The 20746-nt window shown below is 43.3% G+C and overlaps 1 protein-coding gene across 1 annotated transcript in view; it reads right to left on the bottom strand.

Annotated features, from left to right (window-relative positions):
• The window catches only part of RAVER2 (ribonucleoprotein, PTB-binding 2), a 33237-nt gene extending 20864 nt beyond the window's left edge, over positions 1–12373 (bottom strand). Inside the window, exons 1-3 of the mRNA XM_010282312.1 lie at positions 12368–12373; positions 9162–9228; positions 1975–2444 (exon numbers count right to left, since the gene is read on the bottom strand). Coding sequence (XP_010280614.1) covers positions 1975–2444; positions 9162–9228; positions 12368–12373 — 543 coding nt within the window. The remainder of the gene's footprint in view (positions 1–1974; positions 2445–9161; positions 9229–12367) is intronic.
• Between the last annotated feature and the right edge of the window lie 8373 nt (positions 12374–20746).

Below are 20746 nucleotides of genomic sequence, written 5' to 3'. Positions count from 1 at the left end.
GCCAACACCTCTGCCTTTCCTTCCCCCCCTGTCCTTTCTGAACAGTCTGTAGCCATCAGTAGCTGCACTCCAGTCGTGGGATTCGTCCCACCAAGTTTCAGTAATGGCGACCACGTCATAGCTTTCTAGCAGCACGGTGGCTTCCAGCTCCTCCTGCTTGTTGCCCATGCTGCATGCATTGGTGTAGAGCACTTCAGCTGGGCCGTCAGCCGTGTCACCTTCTTAGAGGAACACCCCTTAACACCTCTGAGGTATTTCACCGGTGTTCCCCTGTTGGCTGCTATTACCTCAGGAGCCCCGGCTCATCTCTGTAAGACTTCCAGTGTGCTGCAGTGTACCCAGCACATCTCGGAGCAACAGGCTGAGGGCTTATCTACCTATCAGTCTATTACACAGCGTGTTTATACAAGTGATAGGTAATATGAGAACATGCCAAGAATGCTTTCTTAGATATCTTTTTGACTGAGTGCCTATTTCCTAATTCAAAAGCATTACTGTTTAATTTCTGTATTTTATAGAAAGATGCATTTAGTGCCATTTACTGATACAAGGCATACACAAACAGATCCTCCTCACCTATACCAGATGTGACCCATGTACCATTACAATTTAAGAAGGAAGGTAAAAGTCAATTTTTAAGTGCCTCTAACTACACAGTAGAATACTGTTTGTGAAAACCATCTTTATCAAAGCAGCCTGTTATTCTTTGAACTTCAGAATTTTAAAAGAACGTTGAAAAATTGTTGGGGGAGCTGATAACAGCCTCCAGATTATCTGACAGCTGAAATAAAAGACTTTAAAAGAACAATCCGTTTAGCTAATTAAACAAAGATTGAGCAAGTGACTTGATTACAGCATTTAATACCTTCTTACAGGAAGAAAACAGTAGGGAGCAAAGGCTCCTCAATCTAGTCATCAGTGAGGTGAAGCTGAAAACAGATACATTCTACTGACAAAACAGACACAAGTGCAAAATAACAAGGGACGGGCAGTTTCTGGAAAGAGTTACTTCCAATTTACGCATGTGCTGATGTATTTGGATCAAGCAAGTGTAAGGATGTACTTTAGCCAACCACAAATTAGTGGGGCTTGAAAGGAGCACTAGGGAAAATGTGGTGGCCTGCAGGTGGTCAGATCAGACAGCCTGATGGACCTTCCGGTCATAGACGCTGAAAATCTCTGGTTACTTATCCCTGAAGCTAATCCCTGGGGAGACTTCAGAGATACTTAAGAAAAAAAAAAAAACACAACTGAAATCATACCCAACTGCGTGAATATAAAGAAAACTTGCTTTTGACTGCCTGTTTATAGTCTGTCATTTATGGTCCACTTCTATGAGCAACATTTTATTTATGGTCTAGTATCTCACAAGCCATGAAGATGAGAAGGAAACCTTTACACTTGCAAAGGCTAGTAAGAATCTACCTCTTCTACATGCTTTCCAAAAGATGTATCATCCCTATCACTGGCAAGCCCAGCGACTATAAGATCCCAAGCCTACATCTTCCTCAGTTAGGGGAAAAAAAACCATTAGATATTTGCAGGGGTTTCTTAAATATATTCATTATATACACACATATACATTCTCCATCACCTAAACTGTTGCACTTGCATACACCTGGCCTTCTTCACTGAGCAATAAAGCCATCATCAACGATTACTTTAAAAGCTAAAACATTTCTAAAATTATTTTCAATAAAATAAATGAGGAAGGGATGACTTATAAACATTTTATTGGTGCTTCACGGGAGTGGTCTCCTGCAGAATTCCCAGATGACACAGACCAATCACTGCAAACCCATACCAATGAAGCATTTGTACCACATCATATATTGCAATGCAGAAATGCAGATGCATAACCATTCACTACTTAAATGAAAAATGAAAGTACAAGACAACAAGCAGTGAAGCATGCAAATACAGAGCTACTTAAATCATGACCTTGCTCTTCCAAAAGATACAAATTCAACATACCTGGCAGAACACAGGTTTATACTTTACTGAGAAAGCTTGGATCAGTTCTTTTGAATCAGCACAGTCTTTTTGAAATTTATCTACACAAAGGCACTTGGAGTGAATAAGATTTGTCGTCAGCTGGTTCACATCCATCCACTGTGCAAAGAGAGTGCTCTCGTCTAACTGTTTCCCCAGAAGTTCCAGTCTCGCCTTTGCAGCAGAGTCCTTCTTCATATATTCGACAAAGCCATAGCCCTTTGAATGGCCAGTAACTTCGTTATAGACCAAAAAACACCTCTCGACATTGCCATACGCACGCACAAGTTCTTCAAACTCTTCTAACGTAAATGAAATGGGCAAATTAGTAACGCACAGCAAAGCATCCGTTGGTTGGAGTTGCACGGATATTTCTTTTCCCCGAAGAGAATACTGGTGAAATTTCCGAATTGCATTCTGAGCCTGCTCTCCATTTAACAGAGTAACAAATGCTGCAAGAGATCAAAAGAAGTTACATCACCTACTACAGCCTCTCTTCAGCTACAGAGGTAATTACTATACCTCTCCCTCCCACTAAAACCCACCAGTGTAGGTCACAGGAAAAGTAAGAGTTTGGGACTTACCCCGAAGATGCAATAGATAGAGAGATATGCTGTAATATACATTTTAAAATTTGACATTATCAACTGGACATCATCAGTAATTAAGTCAAAAAGTGACTATAGAAACACAGATACACACAACCTCACTACTTGTAGCACAACAAAATTTTACATTTGGGAAACAAAAAGCAATTCCATTTTACACTGAAGTCAACACATTACTGATTCTACTGAATTTCTTTGGGGTAGCATCCATAAATTCTCACTTTGGGGTTACTGGATGATTTTTGGGTAAAGCATTTCACACAATCACAGACTGGAAGATGTTCACAGGGACCTCTGGAGGTCATCGTGTCCAACCCCCTGCTCAAGCAGGTTCACCCAGAGCTGGTTGTGCAGGACCATGTCCAGGATGGAGACTCCACAACCTCTCTGGGCAACCTGTCACAGTATCTGGTGACCCTCACAGCGAAAAAGTGTTTCCTGATGTTCAGAGGAAAACTCCTGTGTTTCAGTTAGCACTTGTTGCCTCGTACCCTGTGAATTAAAGAGGATGTAACAGTCTACAGTGAACCAAGCAGATGGAAGCTAATTCATGTGTTTTCTTCCAGTGACCAGCTGAAGTGCACAGCCCAGGGCAGTCCCAGGCAAAAACTTTGGTTCATTTCAGGGAAAAAGAGACACAAGTCTCACACCTCACGCAGATACCCTCAGCATTGCCAGCCACTCATGGATGCAGGCTTGGGCACTGGGACATGCCTTCCCTGCCAAAGGTGTGAAAGATCACCTTCAGAAAACCCAACAAGAGTCTTTCTTCCAGAATAGCCTTCAAACCCACAAACCTCAGCATCAAGTACCACTCAAATCTTTAAAACAGGGCAGTGGGTAGGACCTGCTGCTTTTAATTCTCTTTTAACCTTTGCTGAGCTGCTCTTCTTTACATTGATCCTACAGCTACTTCATTTCCTCCCCCAGCACTACCAATTCTTGTTTTCTATTTCATTTTATTGTTTATTTGATTGTGTCTTCTCATTTGACTGCTGGAAAAGCGGTATCACATGAATGCAGCACCAGCTCCAGGCACCAGCCCATGTCACAGCCAGCAGACTGCTCGTGGTTGTCCACATGACAAAGGGGTCAGTGACACGGTTGTCCTCAGACTGGCAGACGAGGAGTCAGGGAAGCGAGGGCTGAGAGGAGCAGGCACGGAAGGGAAGGCAAGAGGGCTGCCCACAGCAACGGCGGGTGACTTCTCTTTTGTTGCTTCTCCAGCCAGACTCCTGGAACCACACCACAGCTCCTGTCCGCTCACACCTCATCACTTGGCCGGAGAGTTGTCAGTGCTCTACAGGACAGATAAGACAGCCCTGTCCTCTACCCCATGAGGGTCTTGCAGGGAGTTTCCCAAAGCCATGGGCAAAGGGAGCTCCTCAACCTTCTCGCCTGGGTAGCCGAGGGCTGGGACCCAAAGGAGATCCTGGCACCAGCCGTGGTGATATCATGCCCATGTCACAGCAAGCAGACTGCTTGTGGTGCTCCACGTCACAGCGGGGTCAGAGACATGGTTGGCCCAAGACAGGTATAAAAAGGGCTGTGCCAGCCCACACTGGCAGATGAGGAGACAGGCGAGCAAAGACTTAGAGGCTCCGCAACATCTGCCATATCTGTACCCCATTATCATCCTATAGAAAGCCAGAAGGTGCCCACGATCGTGGACAAAGGTACAACCACACCACCCACCATATCTGTACGCCATCCTCAACAAAAGGCGAACCAGAAGGTGCACAAAGCCCTGAGCAAAGGGAGAGCAGCCACACCACTCACTGAATCTCTACACCATCAAGGTCCCACAGGCAGCTCAAAGGAGCCCACAGCTGTGGACAAAGGGAGCACCACAACACCCACTGCCTCTGCAACATGTCATAGACCTATAAGCAGCTGGAAGGAACATGCAGCCATTGACAAAAGGACCTCTGCAACACCCACCGTATCTGTACACCATCACGATCACACAGCCAGACAAAAGGCACTCCACTTACGGGCAAAGGGATAGCTACACCACCCACTGTATCTGTACACCATCCAGGTCCCACAGGCAGCTTGAAAGGGCTTGCAGTCACGCACAACGCGCGCGCCAGACCACCTGTCACATCTCTACAATGTCATGGTCTCAGAAGTACCTGGAAGGACCATGGAGCATGGATAAGGGGACCTCAGCAACAGCCACTGTATACATACCCTGTCACAACCATAGAGACCCAGAAGGCGCCCATAGCTGTGGGCAAAGGAAGAGTTGCACCACTCAATGTATCTTCACCCCTTCCAGGACCCACAGCTAGCTTGAAGGTGCCTACAAGCCATGATGGAGTAAGGGAGCTCCACAACAGCCAACCTACATGTACCCCGTCATGATCACACAGCCAGCCAGAAGATGCCCACAGCCCTGGGCAAATGCAGAGCTACACCAACCACTGTATGTGTCCACCATCCAGGTCCCACAGGCAGTTTGAAGGAGCCCACAGCGGTGGACAAAGGGAGCACTGAACCACCCACCAACTCTGTACCTTGTCATGGTCCCACAAGCAGCTGGAAGGAACATGCAACCATGGACAAAGGGCCTTCTGCAGCACACACTGTGTCTGTACCCCGTCATCATCACAGAGTCAACCAGAAGGTGCCCACAGTCCTGGGAAATGGAAAGCCACACCACGCACTGTTATCAGTACCCCATCCAGGTCCCACAGGCAGCTCGAAGGTGCCCGCAGCCGTGAAAAAAGGGAGCGCTGCAACACCCACCAACTCTGTGCCGTATCATGGTCCAACAAGCAGCTGGAAGAAACATGCAGATGTGGATGAGGGGATTTCCACAACACCAACTATATCTGTACACTGTTGTCATCGCACAGACAGCCAGAAGGTGCCCACAGCCATGCACAATGGGAACACCGCAACATCTGTCAACAATCTATTCCCCGTCACCCTACAGACAGCAAGGAGTTGCCCATAGTCGTAGATAAAGGGAAAGCTGCACAACCCAACTTATCTGTACCCCATGCAGGTCCCACAGGCAGCGTGAAGGTGCCCGCAGCCACGGACAAAGGAAGCACTGAAACACCTCCTTGCTCTATAACATGTCAAGGTACCACAAAAGTAGCTGGAAGGAACACGCCGCCATGGACAAATGGACCTCTGCAACACCTACGGTATCTGTACCATGTCCTCCTTCTACAGAGAGCCACAAGGTGTCCAAACTTGTGGACAAACGTAAATGCACCACCCGATGCATCTGTACCCCATCCAGGTCCAACTGGCCAGGTCCACCCCACTCAAAGGTGCCCACAGCCATGAACAAGTGGAGAGCCACAACACCCACCACCTCTGTACCCTGTCATGGTCCCAGAAGCAGCCAGGTCAAACACACAGCCATGGACAAAGGGAGCTCTGCGACACCCACTATATAGGTACCACGTCTTCAGCCTACAGACAGCCAGAAGGTGCCCAAAGCCCAGGGCAAAGGGAGAGCTACACCAACCACCACCTCTGTACCCCATCCAGGTCCCACAGGCAGCTTGAAGGTGCCTGCAGCCATGGATAAAGGGAGCAGCACAGCACCCACCAACTCTGTACCATGTCATGGTCCCACAAGCAGCTGGAAGGAATATGCAACTGCGGACAAGGGGACTTCTGCAACACTCATTGTATCTGTACCCCATCATCATACAACAGCCAACCAGAAGATGCCCACAGCCATGGACAATGGGAGTGCCGCAACATCCACCACCGTATCTGTTCCCCACCATCATACAGACAGCAAGAAGGTGCCCATAGCCATGGACAAATGGAGAACTGCACATCCCAACTTATCTGTATGCCATGCAGGTCCCACAGGCAGCGCAAAGGTGCCCACAGCCATGGACAAAGGAAGCATTGAGACACCCGTTTGCTCTGTAACATGTCATGGTCCCACAAGTAGTTGGAAGGAACATGCAGCCATGGACACATGGGCCTCTGCAACACCTACCCTATCCGTACCACGTCCTCCTCCAGACAGCCAGAAGGTGCCCATGCTCGTGGACAAAACCTAGCCGCACCACCCAATGTACCCTGTCCAGATCCCACAGGCAGCTCAGAAGTGCCCGCAGCCATGGACCAAGGGAATGCTGGAACACCCACTACCTCTGTACCAGGTCATGGTCCCACAAGCAGCTGGAAGGAACACACAGCCAGTGTACAAAGGTTGTATCTGTACCCTGTCATCATCCTGATGATGATGTTACCTTCAGGTAACTGAAGGGCAGTGCAGCCGTGGACAAAGGGAGCGTTGTACACCGTATCTTTACCACCTCACAGTCCTAGAGCCAGCCAGAAAGTACTAATATTTTCTTTCCTGCATTAATAATCATTAATTACAACAGTCTAAGTGAGCATTTCTAATTAAACAATTAAATTAAAACATACGCATCCACAGGATGTTTTAAAGCAAGTTCTGGTCTGTGACTATCTTGTAGCAGTTTATAAAGAAAACAGAAGCAAGTATAATCTTGGTGTTATACACATATTATTTGAGATCTCAGCTTTGCTGTTCTAGTCAAATTGAATGTTTTTATGCATCCTGTAAGCAATTAGTTTGTGCTAACATACAACCAATGCCTTTGCAGTGGATTTTACAATCTGTCGTAACTGAAGAGATGTATCAATAATCAGATAAAGATGAGATGGTGTGGAAATCAGCAACCTGGTTCTCAAACAGATTCAAATGTGCTTGGGTAATCTACATGACTTTGCTCTCCAGTATTCTGACACATATTTCTCTAACAGGATAATGTTTGGTATTCTAAAAATAGTTACATAGAAGATATGGATAGAAGACAATGAAGTTTAAAAATACTGTTAGCTTTTTTCAATGATAAAAAAAAAATTTCCCTATGTTTTGAGGTCATTTATGGCTAATTCCTAGAGTTATCATTAATCTTAAATTAGTGTCATCAAGTGAAAACGTTTTTACTCTGGAGAATTTTAAAAGATCTAATTGGAAACATCTACAGAGCTCCACAAAGTTCCAATTACGTCCATTAAACTAAAATGTCATTAAATCTATCTAACAAAAACCAAACAAATAAAAACCAAAACCTCCAAACACACAAAAAAACCTCAATACAAATGGAGTTCAAGCTGCAATATGTATGTCCAACTTTTGGGTGGACGACTGTTCTGTTGTGTCAGTACTTACTTGTACAAGACAGAATAAATACATGCAACCACCCACAGACACAGTCAAAACTACTAGCTTTTTGCTTTTTGCACAGCAAAAGTACTAACACCAAAAATAATTGCAATATAAACAACATGAGTCAGAAGAGCTGAAAGGCTCAAAAACTTTGCATAGTAACATGTTAAGATTCCGTGATATTAGGGCTTCCGAACACAGTTTTAAAGCCTTCATGAATACAGAGATATTTTGATCTATCCAAATAAGAAGCCAAGAAAAAAAACCCCACACCTACAGTGTATTCCAGTCACGAAAATTTGCAGAGGTGTGCAGTAAAACATACAAAAATTCACATGAATAGGCAAAGTACTATATATATCTACATATACACAAAGACACATATGTATGCACTCTAAAAACAACACAAATACATATACAGTAAAAAAAGTTATATATGTGAGCATCTAGATTAAATTAAAAAAATGCATCCTTCTCTTACTTTTTCCAAGTATTTTCAAATATTTCCCATCACACTGAACAGAGACATTCAGTCTGTTGTTAGGTAGCAGTTTATAGTACCTCACACACAAACTGGCCTTATTCCATATTCAGAAATCAAATTTGCAAGATAATGGAACATTTAGGCACAAATTTTTGCTCCTTAGAGGCAGTTGTCACCAAACAGGACACCATTATGTTCACGAAATCCTGACAGAAATCTACCACAGCTACTGCATTAAGATTTTGTCCTGGAAACCAAGGTTGCCTCAGGAGATAGCCCAGGCTTGGGACCTATGGTGATTTGGAAGGACAGGAATGTGTAAAGAAATATTTGTTATCTCTGTACCTCACTAGTGCTAAAAATCTGTGAATCCCCTATTTAGAGAATTAATTTGTAAATGGAAGATCAGACTTAAGTAATTCAGGATTTAATTGAGGACAACATTTCCTTCAAAGACTTAAGTATTCCTTTAATATATTGCTTCTGGCTTATATAACCTAACACAAATGCATCTGGAGCTAGGTACGTTTTCCTCTGATCGTGTCATAGGCACACGTGGTTTGTCCTAAGAGAGGCCTCAGGACTAGTTTTTCAAAGGAAATCAGACAGTTGAGGTTAGCTTTGTCCCAAAGAGACACTCACTAAGGGAATATGCCCGAGAGATACCATAGTGGACCTATCTACTCCTGGCTGACATCTGAAACTTTACTAAGTTTCCAACTCTCCATCGACTTCAGTAGAAGGTGACAAACCATGCAGCCAAAAAAGGCACTGAGGGACAATCAAGCTATGTGACAGCAGAGAGTTTGATGACTTCATACATGGCAGATGATGTTCCTCACTAGTTTCATCACAGAACGGAAACTTATGACACTGGAAGTTTTTAAGTTCTTACCTGTTCTTTTATTTCTGTCCACATAGCAATACTTGATTTCATAATCTTTAAATAAGTCATGGATTTCCTGAAAGAGAAAAGTACAAGTAACATCAGCTAAATAATTCACCAGACCAAATAGGTGTATAAATTCATCTTCATTGCTGTGGTTTAACCCCAGCCGGGAACTAAGCCCCACACAGCCGCTTGCTCACTCCCCCTGCGGTGGGATGAGGGAGAGAATTGGAAGGGTAAAGTGAGGAAACTCATGGTTTGCGATAAGGACAGTTTAATAAGTAAAGCAAAAGCCGCGCACGCAAGCAAAGCAAAACAAGGAATTTGTTCACCACTCCCCATGGGCAGGCAGGGGTTCAGCCATCTCCAGGGAAGCAGGGCTCCATCACGCGTAATGGTTTCTTGGGAAGACAAACGCCATCACTCCGAACGTCCCTCCACCCCTTCCTCCTTCTTCCCGCAGCTTAACATGCTGAGCATGACATTGTAGAGTGATGGAATATCCCTTTGGTCAGTTGGGGTCAGCTGTCCCAGCTGTGTCCCGCCCCAGCTTCCCGTGCACCCCCAGCCTCCCTGCTGGTGGAGTGGGGTGAAGAGGCAGAAAAGGCCTTGACACTGTGTAAGCACTGCTCAGCAGTAATTAAAACATCCCTGAATTATCAACACTGTTTTCAGCACAAAACCAAAACATAGCCCCATACCAGCTATTACGAAGAAAATGAACTCTACCCCAGCCAAAACCAGCACAAGAGAAAAGTACAAGTAGCATCAGATAAATAATTCACCAGACCAAATAAGTGTATAAATTAATCTTCATTTAAAAAAACAAAAAAACCTTTCCTAATAAACAGAAAAACTCACCATGGAAACACTATCAAATATTTTTTTTCAAAAGAACTGGTTATGCTACTGCAGTAATGGGTTTATCTCATATAAAAACTGGGTTACTGAATTTAGATTAATTTACTTTTCATTATATAAAGTCACATAAGCACAACAGGGTCTCCTGTTGATTGTCTTTTGATAAAGACGAATAACATCACAGTTCATTAAATAGCACACTCCCCCCGCAATTTCTCCAAGGTACAGCTAGCATAGCTAAAATACCACACAGACAAGAAATACCTGCAGCATCATATCATGCAGTTTACTGAGGGCAAGCAACACTGTCCTAAAATGCAACAAGTTGCTTTAGTTTCCTGTAACTGCTCAAGTTCACTTTAACAGATTTTCACCCTTTTAATAATGGATATTCTTTCAATCAGCAGATAATTGTGCCCAGAATACCCCCTGGAAAGTTTCCTCTATCAATTACTGCACAGATGCTCAACGAAGAACCAATCCCAAGAGCATTATTTGCTTTATAATTAATGGGGAGAGGGCAGGGCTGTGGGAAGGGTGGGGTAGGAGCAAGTGTAAGAGGTGTGTACCAGTTTGCTATAGCTGTTCCCACACGAGCAAGGTGTACGCGCACGCCCCACAAAAACCACGAACTATTATCAGTTCAGTGGCAAGAATGCAGATATGAACATTAATCATCCTCAAGAAGAAACCATGAGTAGTAACCTGGATATTTGTATTCTTTTAGTTGGATAAATCCCATACACAATAGCAAAAGACCATTTGAGTAAGCAAAATAATCAACCAACTTTGTTTGAAAGTTTAGTTGCAGACAATTTCCAGCAGCCCAGTCTACTTGCCAGTTTGCTAATTCAATATATAGAGCCTAGAGGTTAATTGGGTTCTCTGTGACTGGTATCAGGTGCATACCTTTTAGTCAAGCGAACACCAATCTCTAGTTTCACTATTTAACAACTGTCAAATACTACATTAATAAAATATGGCAGTGTTTCTCAAGCTACCAGCCATCCTCTAATCAGATGTCATAAGGATGTGGTTTCTGAAAAGCAAAATACGCCAGGCACAATTCAAAGATTCAAGTCAAGTAGGCGATTTGACTGTGGACATCTCTCTAACAAGAATTAGACGGTAGCTCATTCTCACTCATTAGAGACTGAGAAGACACTTTCCGCAGAGTTTTGTTCAGCTCAGCTATACTGTGGTACTAAAGACTCTAAAGAAGTTATCTCTGTCCCATTTAGGAAAAGGGGGACATATTTACCTTTTTTACCTCCTGTATTATTTTACAAGAGTAACACTGAAAATTTTATATTAAGTAGCAGGAAATAGTATTTCAAACAGCTCTGAACACGCTTTTGAAAGTCACCTCTGAATCAGATGATTCCACATCATTTCCCAGTAACTGTTTGAAAGTTTAACTGAGAGGGGAAAATAGCCTGTAGTGAACATACCTTCATGGGATAATCATGAGGTCTCATGTAAAAAATTATGAGAACGTGAGGAAGATTTAAAATGAAAACCTAATTTAAGCAAAGTGATTTTTTGAAAGATTTTAACACCAATTTCTGCAGGATGTTGCAGGTTTGTGCAATGGGCTCTTCCAGGAAGGTGCTTGTTCTTGTGCTCTCAGGGCCCCCATGTCAGGGCTGAGACCTTTACCTGTGGAACAGGGTTTGCATAGTATTGCAGTGAAAGCATTTTTCACATAGAGACCATTTGTGACAATCTACAAAAATAAAACACACCATGCTGACTCTTAAGCAAATGTATATTCCTTCAAATTAAGCAGATATGTAAATATCTGTGTACTTTAGACTAAGATTCTTCATAATATTTTCAGAACTACTAAGCCAGCTTTTGAACTTAGGCACACCTCAAAACTTTACCTTCAACACTTTTCAACACTTAGGTCTGTTAATAAAAGAACGAACACTACTACATTTTAATAATGTTAATAATTTCCCAAAGGCTCACAGCAGAACTGTCAGGACAAGCAACAAGAACACTTTACTCACTGTTCCTAACCGGGCTCCGCTGTGCACCACCAAGCACCGCGCACCAACGGCGCTGAACGTGGTTGCTCCCTCTGGTGTAAGCAGTTACCTGCTATTTGGGCCAGGAGGAGTGTTTACTCCAGGAGGAGAAACGGGTCATCCAAGTCAGGTATGTTCTCCGGTGTGACCCTATTAACTTGCACGGAATGTAAGCAGAGGGCTGCTTCCCTGAGCACAGCAGAAACAAACAGCCACGGTTCGTTCTCTGTTCCCGACCTCCCAGCTCACCCACCTGGGACCCGGCCTCCGCACGCCCCAGCCCAGCTACACCAGCCCTGTCCCCACGTCAGGACCTACCGCCATCACTGTACATGCCCATGGAGAAGCCATCAGCCCCTACCCGCGCTCCACGGCAGGAAAAGCTTTCGCTCTCCCCGGGTCAGCATTGCCTTCCGCTGGGCGGCCACGTGGGAAAGGCAACGCAAGCTCACCATTTCTTATCACACGAGCCTTAGCAAAGCAGTAGTAATAAACTGGTGGTGGTACCACACACAAGCAGTGACTGCCATCCCCAGCTGCCACCACTTTGCTCACAATAGCCCCATCCAAACCTTGTTGACCAAGCCTGGCCACTATTAGTATTTGTTCCACATAACATTTACAAAACTTCTTCTCCTAAAGGACTTTTTCCTCTTTTATGCATGAATGCATCCACTAGTCTAAAAAAAGTGACTGCCAATTACCACAACAATCATGGTTTAACTGCTTCATATTAAGTCTAAACGAAATGGCAACATCCACTAACATGCGCAAGGTCTAGCTGCCCTGAGTGTCACGCACTGAATGTCAGGCTAGATTATGATATTTTGACAACAAAAATCGTAAGCAGTTGTAAAGCTATCTGGCAGACATACAGCAGTCGTGGATCCCAGGAAGTTTCCAACACAAACACTGTTTAAAGCGGTGCCTATCTTGGCCCTTAATTATTGCACTCCCAGGATCGACACGTAGCTGGCTCCTGAACCAGATGTAAAACTCGGCACCAGCTCTTGGGCAACGAGGTGTGTTTGTACGTGAGGAAAGTCCCCGCCAGGCAGCTGCCAGGGGATGTGTCCTGGTCAAAGCCAGGATGATACGTACCACAGAAACGGAGGAGAGAGCTTGCTCAGAGCAACAGCAGTTGCATAAAGAGGTGGGCCACGCCAGCGGCTCTAACTAAACATCTTGGAACTGAAATGTAATCAATAATACCTAGCTACTATACAGCTCCTTAAACCTTAAAAGTTCTTAAAAGCAGACTTTGAAAGCTGGTTAATCTTATCATCATTAAAAATTAAAAACCTAACTAGAAAAGAATCAATTCATACTTTAAAACTAGCAGAAAAAGCATAACCAGACATATTAAAGCGAGTTCTAAGAGAAACCACTAGTAAATACCGGCCGAATATACTTTAGAAATGTATTATTTACTACTATAAGAAATGTGGTTTTGAAATACTTCAATTCTTGGCCTGTCCTGTCTTGTCTTGGGTGGAAAAACTGTCAACATGAGTTTTTACCACATACTATCGATTTGAAATTTGCGTCTCTCAAACGGAAAGAATGCCTGCCTTGGAGAGGTCTGTCTTTATGCTTTATTACCTGGATTTTTTTAAACTCAAACGAGAAAGGGAGTTATTAACAGGCACAGTTACCCTATTTATCAAATTAATAAAGTACAACGTATTATTTCTATATTTCAATGTATTATTTCAGCTTTGCATACCGAGAACCTTGTAGTGCAAGAAAAGAAATATGCAAGAAATATTCAGTCATCACCTGGAACGATATGCCAGGTATATAAAGTCTACAGCACCCTAAACCCAAGTATTTTTCTCTCTCTAGACGTAATACTGAATTATGTTATTCTGGCAACAAAATTATTTAACAATTGTAATGGTGCCTGGCCAGATTTCTACAGCAAGCTTTAGTGGTGTTTCCAATATCAACACTGTACAAGCCTGGTCTGTAACTTGGCTCTCAGTAAGTAGCTGAAGGCCTAAACTTCACATGCATATTCTTGAAACGGGAATCAATTATGTTTTAAGTAGTTGAACTAAATAACATGTTTGGCTAACCAAGAAGTTTTAAATCATCTCGTAACTAAAAAAGACTTTGTTTTCATTTGTGCAGGCAGAGCAGGAAAGAGGAGAACTTCTCAGGAAAAAGCTTTACAAATGATCTAACATGGTGTTCATTTATTTCACATTTTAAACCACTAAATCTTTGAGTCCATGACATGACACATGGACTTCAGTGCCAATATAAAAAAATAAAAAAGGTAGTAAGCAAGAGAACATCAACACGGTTTAAAACAATAATCTGTTACTGAGGGAAAATCCCAGAGACTCTGTTAGAGATTAAGAAGTGGAGTCCATAGCACCAACAAGAGGGTTAGATAACAAAGCACAAGGACTGCAAAGTACAATTTTAAACATCTCCTGTCTACTATCGACCACAGAGGTAGGGGGTCCTCAAGTTTTCACCAGCTGGGCATCAAGTGCCAGATAAATCCTCCCTTGCTCCTGCCAAGCAAAACTTCAGACAGAGATTGGGCTCACCATACCGTATACTATGCTCTCTTCTTCGGCAGACAAATTTTCAAGTTTTTTTTCAATGTTGTGTTAAAGAAAGATCTTAGATGAGCAATGGTTGTGGGATCAAGTCTAAGATGTGTAGCAGATGTCCACCTGCCAAGGCATCCAGGAACAGTGAGCAGTGAGGTGGGCCCTAAAGTTTTTGCTTAGCATGTTCCCTCTTCACTTCCATGAAGAGTCACAAACTATGAAACTTGAAATAAAATCAAGCCTGTAATTCTAGGCCATAAACTTCCTTTGGGGAGAACCTTTGTGACTGAGAATTGACTCTCACTTTTGTGAGACTATACCCTCCAAAGATCTTTAGTACAGTGATATAAGAAAATATTGTCATTAAGACAGAACAGTTTCTCAAAAGACTTACGATGGACAGGGAATGAAAAACCTACTTCCCTGATCTTCCAGAGACATGTTAGTGTGCTGATAAGAGCAACACTATGGCACTGGAAATTAATTTCATCATCCTGGGTATACTGGGCGGTATGCAAGCTAAATGAAAGAATGACAGAAGAGGTAACATAAGAGAGTGAGAGCACAAAGCAAAAGCCTAGCAATAAAGAGAATCAAAAAGCATGTACATCCTAAGGCATGAGAGCTACTCCCCATCCAGCAAGTATGCCTTTCATGTTCAGTCAGTGTGACGGAGGACTAACTACAATACAAAGGCCCCTTCTACTTAAACGTCTGGCGTACAACAGATTGGGAGAGTGTACTTCCTCAAATCATCACAGTTCATTAAAGGCTTTCGATCAAAAAGAACAAGGAAAAATTGTGGTTAATCCAGGGAGAAAGAAGGGGGGTGGGGGCGGGAAAAAAACACCACCAGAAATAGCATCATGCTAAGTAGTGATTTGTCTTTTGATCAGGAACAGACACCACTGGAAAAACCTGGATGGGTACATCAGGTCCCAAAACACAAACCAAATCCCTAGCCCTGGTGGATTGCACCAGTTTCTTATCAACACCTAAACTTTTCATCTTTCTTTAGATTCTGTCATGCCAAGGAACTACTACAGGGTATTAAAATAATTAATCAGCCCTACTTTACTTCATGTCCTACATTAAAGTAGAACACCCCCTCTAAAAGATTTGTTTTCTATCCTCAGATGTTAAAGGAGAAAAGCAGAAATGTGCATGTAATATGGTGGCATTTAAAGATAATCAAGCACAGAAACAAAATAGTTGAAAGCAAGTGCATCTTCCACAGCACTGGCTCCTTAGCTGCAAAGAGGGGAATCAAAAAGTGAACAGTCCTCGCTGGTCAGCTGATCTTAGCAGTGAGGACTGGATATTTTGCTACAAATCTCAGTAATGATTAGCAAGAAAGATAATCCAAGGTCTATTCTTCCTAACAGCAACACCATGGGATACGAGCTGGCCTGCCAGGGTACCAGACTGCTCACTACGTCACAGTTATGGGCTACTGCTCCTATGGAAGTTAATCAGACATAAGTAAGGAACCACTAACAGTGAAAACACAATGACTTGGGGGAAATCAAAAACAATTCTTCTAATCCACTGGGGTAATTACAAAAACCAAAACAAACAGAAGCTGACTTGCCATACAATACTCCAGCAAAATAAAACTTCCTGTTTAGTAAGGTACAACTTGACTTACACGTTGGTCATCCTGGCATCTCTTTATCAGTAAAGGAGAGAAGAAGTTATCATTTCCTTCCCTCCTTCTGCCCAGAGCAGTCCTCCTGCCTTCTGGAGCACTCAGAGCAGTTTTAGAATAGTTCCAAGGATCTTCAATTTGCGATGCATGCCTTTGAACACTGCACTTTCAACACCGCATGGGATTGTGTTCCTTGCTATTGAAATGGGTTAGTTGGTTCACCAGAGATGATGGTTCAGGGAGATGCACACACAACAAGGCAATCACAAAAGACGTCCAACCAAGAGACTGCTAATTCGTTGCCAAGCACTGACCAGAATAAAATAAACAACTACAACCAACCTTACCTTTAAGTCTCTTTGCAAAGATTCTTCATACAAACATCAGTCTTACCACAAAACTGCATCAGAGGATGTTAATGCTTACAAGAACAGACCCACTATCTGATATTTTTCAAAAAGACGACTGACACCAATGGGACAATCTTGCCTGCCTTACTTTAAAACATCACATATCACTGCCCTGCTAGGATTCCTTGGATCCTGCTTATGGCCCTTCATCCTAATGAAGTCATAAAGTTATTACTCTGGTAAGAGCAGATGACACTTCCCCACTCTTGCAAGAAGAATTGCAAGTTAGAGGAGTATGTTCTGCAAAGGTTGCGGGAGGAGAGGGGATCGTTGCTCTGCAGAACGCATATCGTACATCAAGGCTGGTAAGCAGTGCAACATTCTTCATGTGAGCAGCGAAGCTCCACGGAGAAAGACGAAGGCCAGTTGTGACCCTCCATGCAGCCTGGTCCACACTTAGTACTGAACTCTCTTTTGAAGACATTGCTACAGTATGACCTCAAAATCTGAAGTACAATCAGAACAAAACCTAGGGGTCCCGTATTCTCAGTGCACGGTGTTATTACCAGATTGCACCTTTCCCAGAGCATTGGATCAAGAAGATCAGATTGGGACAAGAAGGAACGCCCCCCAAGGAGAACAAAATACTGAGCAGATTTTTAATATAGTTTGCACGTAGCTACAACGACAGAAAAATACTGGATTGAGGGAAGGAGGGAAACATGACATTAGTTAACACAGGAGTTGACCTGGTAAGCCGTTTTACTCACAACACTGACCCAACTGAGAGGAAACAGAGCAGTAACAAGGGCATTTCTTCTAATTTCATAGGTTCAGCAATCTAAAAAGTAACAAAAATGTATCTGCACAGATACCAACAGTGCCTCATCTCAAGATTTAGAGAGGTCACAGCACAGCTTATTTCCATTTTTAGGTCATTATCACACCACATGTTTGATAATGTGCACAGTTCAGGTACTGTGCTGGACAAATCATACGAGGATGAGTATGGGGAACTAACTGGCAAGTCTGGAAGACTCCACTGCAACAGGTCAGTACAAAATTGACTGACTTGCCAACTAAACGGTAAATGCAGACTTTGCCTTCAAGAACAGGGAAGGTGCTAATAAAAATGTTTACTGCAGATCTGTCACAAAAATACCTTTCTCCATGGCTGTAGTGAGAGAATTGCTTGAAGAAATACTAATCCTGCAAGTACATGTTTGCAGATTGAGCCATAAAGCCCACTGCAAAAAGAATCTTCTTGACATAGTTTTGACTTGTTTCCCCTTTGGATTTGTTTCATATTGACACTCAGTGAAAAAAGCTTGTAAGGGAATGCTGACTTACTTGGCGTGACAAACTGTAAACTGCTTTCTTCGGGCTGTCATTCCTCCTGAAAACAGGCTCTAGATTTCCTTAGGAACACAGATGTTGCCAAATGCATTTAGAGAGAAATCCCACTTGCCAAGATTCAAACATGGGCAACCTTTGCCCCTTAACAATAGCCACCCAGCACCTAAGGTGCTGAACACTTCTGACATTTAAAGATATTTCTATTTGTTTGGTTTCCAAGACTACAAACCTGGGGTACTCTGCTTCTGGTTCAGAAACCTCATGGCTAAGGTACATTTCATATGTGGCCTTAAAAGTAACTTATTATTTTTAATTCAGTCTAAGACAGGTGGAACTCCAAAGGTAATAGAAGATTACAGGTGCAATAATAAAATTTAAAAGTTAATATGTAGCTACAACTGGCAGAGGAAAATGTTCACTACCTTATTTCACCTGAAAAAAATCAGAGTTTTGTTCTCATTTTGAAGATGATGAACATTCTGACAAAACTGAACATCTCCACCAATCTGTATTAGCAAAAGAACCGTTTCTCGCTTGAAAACTATTTTGGTAAACCTTGGCCTCACTCTTCACAAAAGAGCAACGAATGACAGCAAACCCAACATCCCAATGATGAGAGATGAATAATTACACTTGTGAAAATCTATTCTGGAACACTTTGCTGCATTTTAATGATGTACATCTCTTTTCTGAGGGAGAATAAATTGGCCAGGTTAGCAACAGTTGATCTGATTTTACTTGGCTAACCAATCATTTCAAGAAGAAAACAGCAGACACCTTTGCACAGTGTTTACCAAGAGTGTTAATTTGACATTAGAAATGTTAAGTTTCATGGTAATTTTTGGAAATGCACGACAGCCAAATACACAGGGATACTTAACACATCTGACCAGAAGAGAAGGCCCCAGAGAGACCTTATTGCAGCCTTCCAGTACTTAAAGGGGACTTAGAAGAAAGATGGGGACAGACTTTTTAGCAGGGCCTGTTGTGACAGGACAAGGGGTAATGGTTTTAAACTAAAAGAGGGCAGATTTAGACTAGATATAAGTAAGAAATTTTTCACAATGAGGGTGGCGGAACCCTGGCCCAGGTTGCCCAGAGAGGTGGTAGATGACCCATCCCTGGAAACATCCCAGCAACCTGCTCTAGTTGAAGATGTCCCTGCTCACTGCAGGGGGGTTGGACTAGATGACCTTTAAAGGTCCCTTCCAACCCAAAGATTCTATGATTCTATAAACAGACTTCTTTCCAAAACTGCTCCAGAACAGAAACTTTCTCTCTATAGCATGACTGTTCTGCCTTTACATGCCAACACCAATAGCTCAACAACGTTAAAAATTAAAATGACATCTCTTGAAACTGTATTTCAGGATGTGTACATGGTGGTACTGTTCTAGCTTAGTAACAGGCGAACATTCGAATCTTATATATGGAGAAAAAGGCATCCAAGTGCTACTCTTAAGTCATCAAAACAAAATGGCAAACTTCCAAATTACTGTGTGGCTGCCAAATTGGACCTTCACACTAATATTTCCCTGTAGCGTTCTTTGGCTGTCCAAGCAGCACCAAACTTGATGGCTTCGACATAGGTGAGATGTGCTTTTAACCAGTCCACATGAGAATTCATGAAGTACCTGCTGCATGTAACAGGAGCAAGTAACACAACTGTTCAAGTGTCAGACAAAGTGATCCTGTTCTGGCTGTTCGCAGCAAGCATCTTGTGATACGCCAGTAAGCCCTCTCTGTCAACACAGTCACGTGTGATGGCTTCTTGAAGAGATGATGAAGATTAGCAGAGTTTTCCAAGTTGTGAGTTTGCTATCGATTAGGTCATTAGGTTGCTATAAACAGCGGTGAGGCTGTGTGAGTAAAACGTCATGCAGAATCATAGCAAAACTGTCATATCTAAAACTCTAACTACCTACAATCACACTTACGGCACAGCCAAACAGACTGAAAGGCACCATACACGTGAGAACAAAACACCAAGAAGCACAGCGGCAAGTAAGCTCAGTACTCTGGATCAAATTACACTGATCGCTGAAAGATTCTCTCTAAAATGAATGGTCCCTTTCTACTGGAGGTATGGAGAAAATAATAGTCTTCATGTGCTGCACTTACCCGCAGGTAGCAGAATTGCCTGTGCTTTAGAAAGAGAGGGGAAGAGACACAAGGAGGGGTTTGGAACAAAAGCTGTAATTAAATTTTTTCATACTTATGCATCAAGTTGAATATTTGGAGCTGGTAATGATCTGGTAATGGACTGGGCAAATAAATCACCTCAAAATCTGACTCACATGCATTAGGTTTAAGAGTTCACCGATCTTCTCCTATGAACGGCAGTAATTTCAGCAGAATTTTCCTAAACCACCAACAGATTGCGGAAAAGCACTTTCACTGACGATGCGCCGCTCACCTCAGAAAGAAAACCAGGCTTGACGCTTCGCAGCTTTGCTCTCACACAGAAACTGGATGTGTTGCAGGACGGCCAGGTCACCCTACCTGTCTGGAGACGGCAAGTACCCAGGTGCCACCTCCGGAGCACCACCGACGGGCCGCACGCCGGCCGCTGCTTCCCTCCCAGGAGCCGTCACGCTAGTGCAATTAGCGCACTCATTAGCTCTGCTGATTGCACACCTTGCGGATTTGCACACCTTGCTGCCGGCTTGCAGAAAAACGCGCTGCCCCTCAGGACGGGGGCTGCTCCCTCACGCCCGCGGGGGCCCGATCCCGGCTCCCACAGGCGCGCAGGTAACCGCGGCACCAGCGCGAAGCT

This window comes from Phaethon lepturus, unplaced genomic scaffold (genome assembly GCF_000687285.1).
Source record: "Phaethon lepturus isolate BGI_N335 unplaced genomic scaffold, ASM68728v1 scaffold8692, whole genome shotgun sequence".
In the NCBI taxonomy this organism is placed as follows: domain Eukaryota; kingdom Metazoa; phylum Chordata; class Aves; order Phaethontiformes; family Phaethontidae; genus Phaethon; species Phaethon lepturus.
The sequence above is the reverse complement of the archived record's forward strand: the minus strand, read 5'-3'. Positions and strand labels throughout refer to the sequence as shown.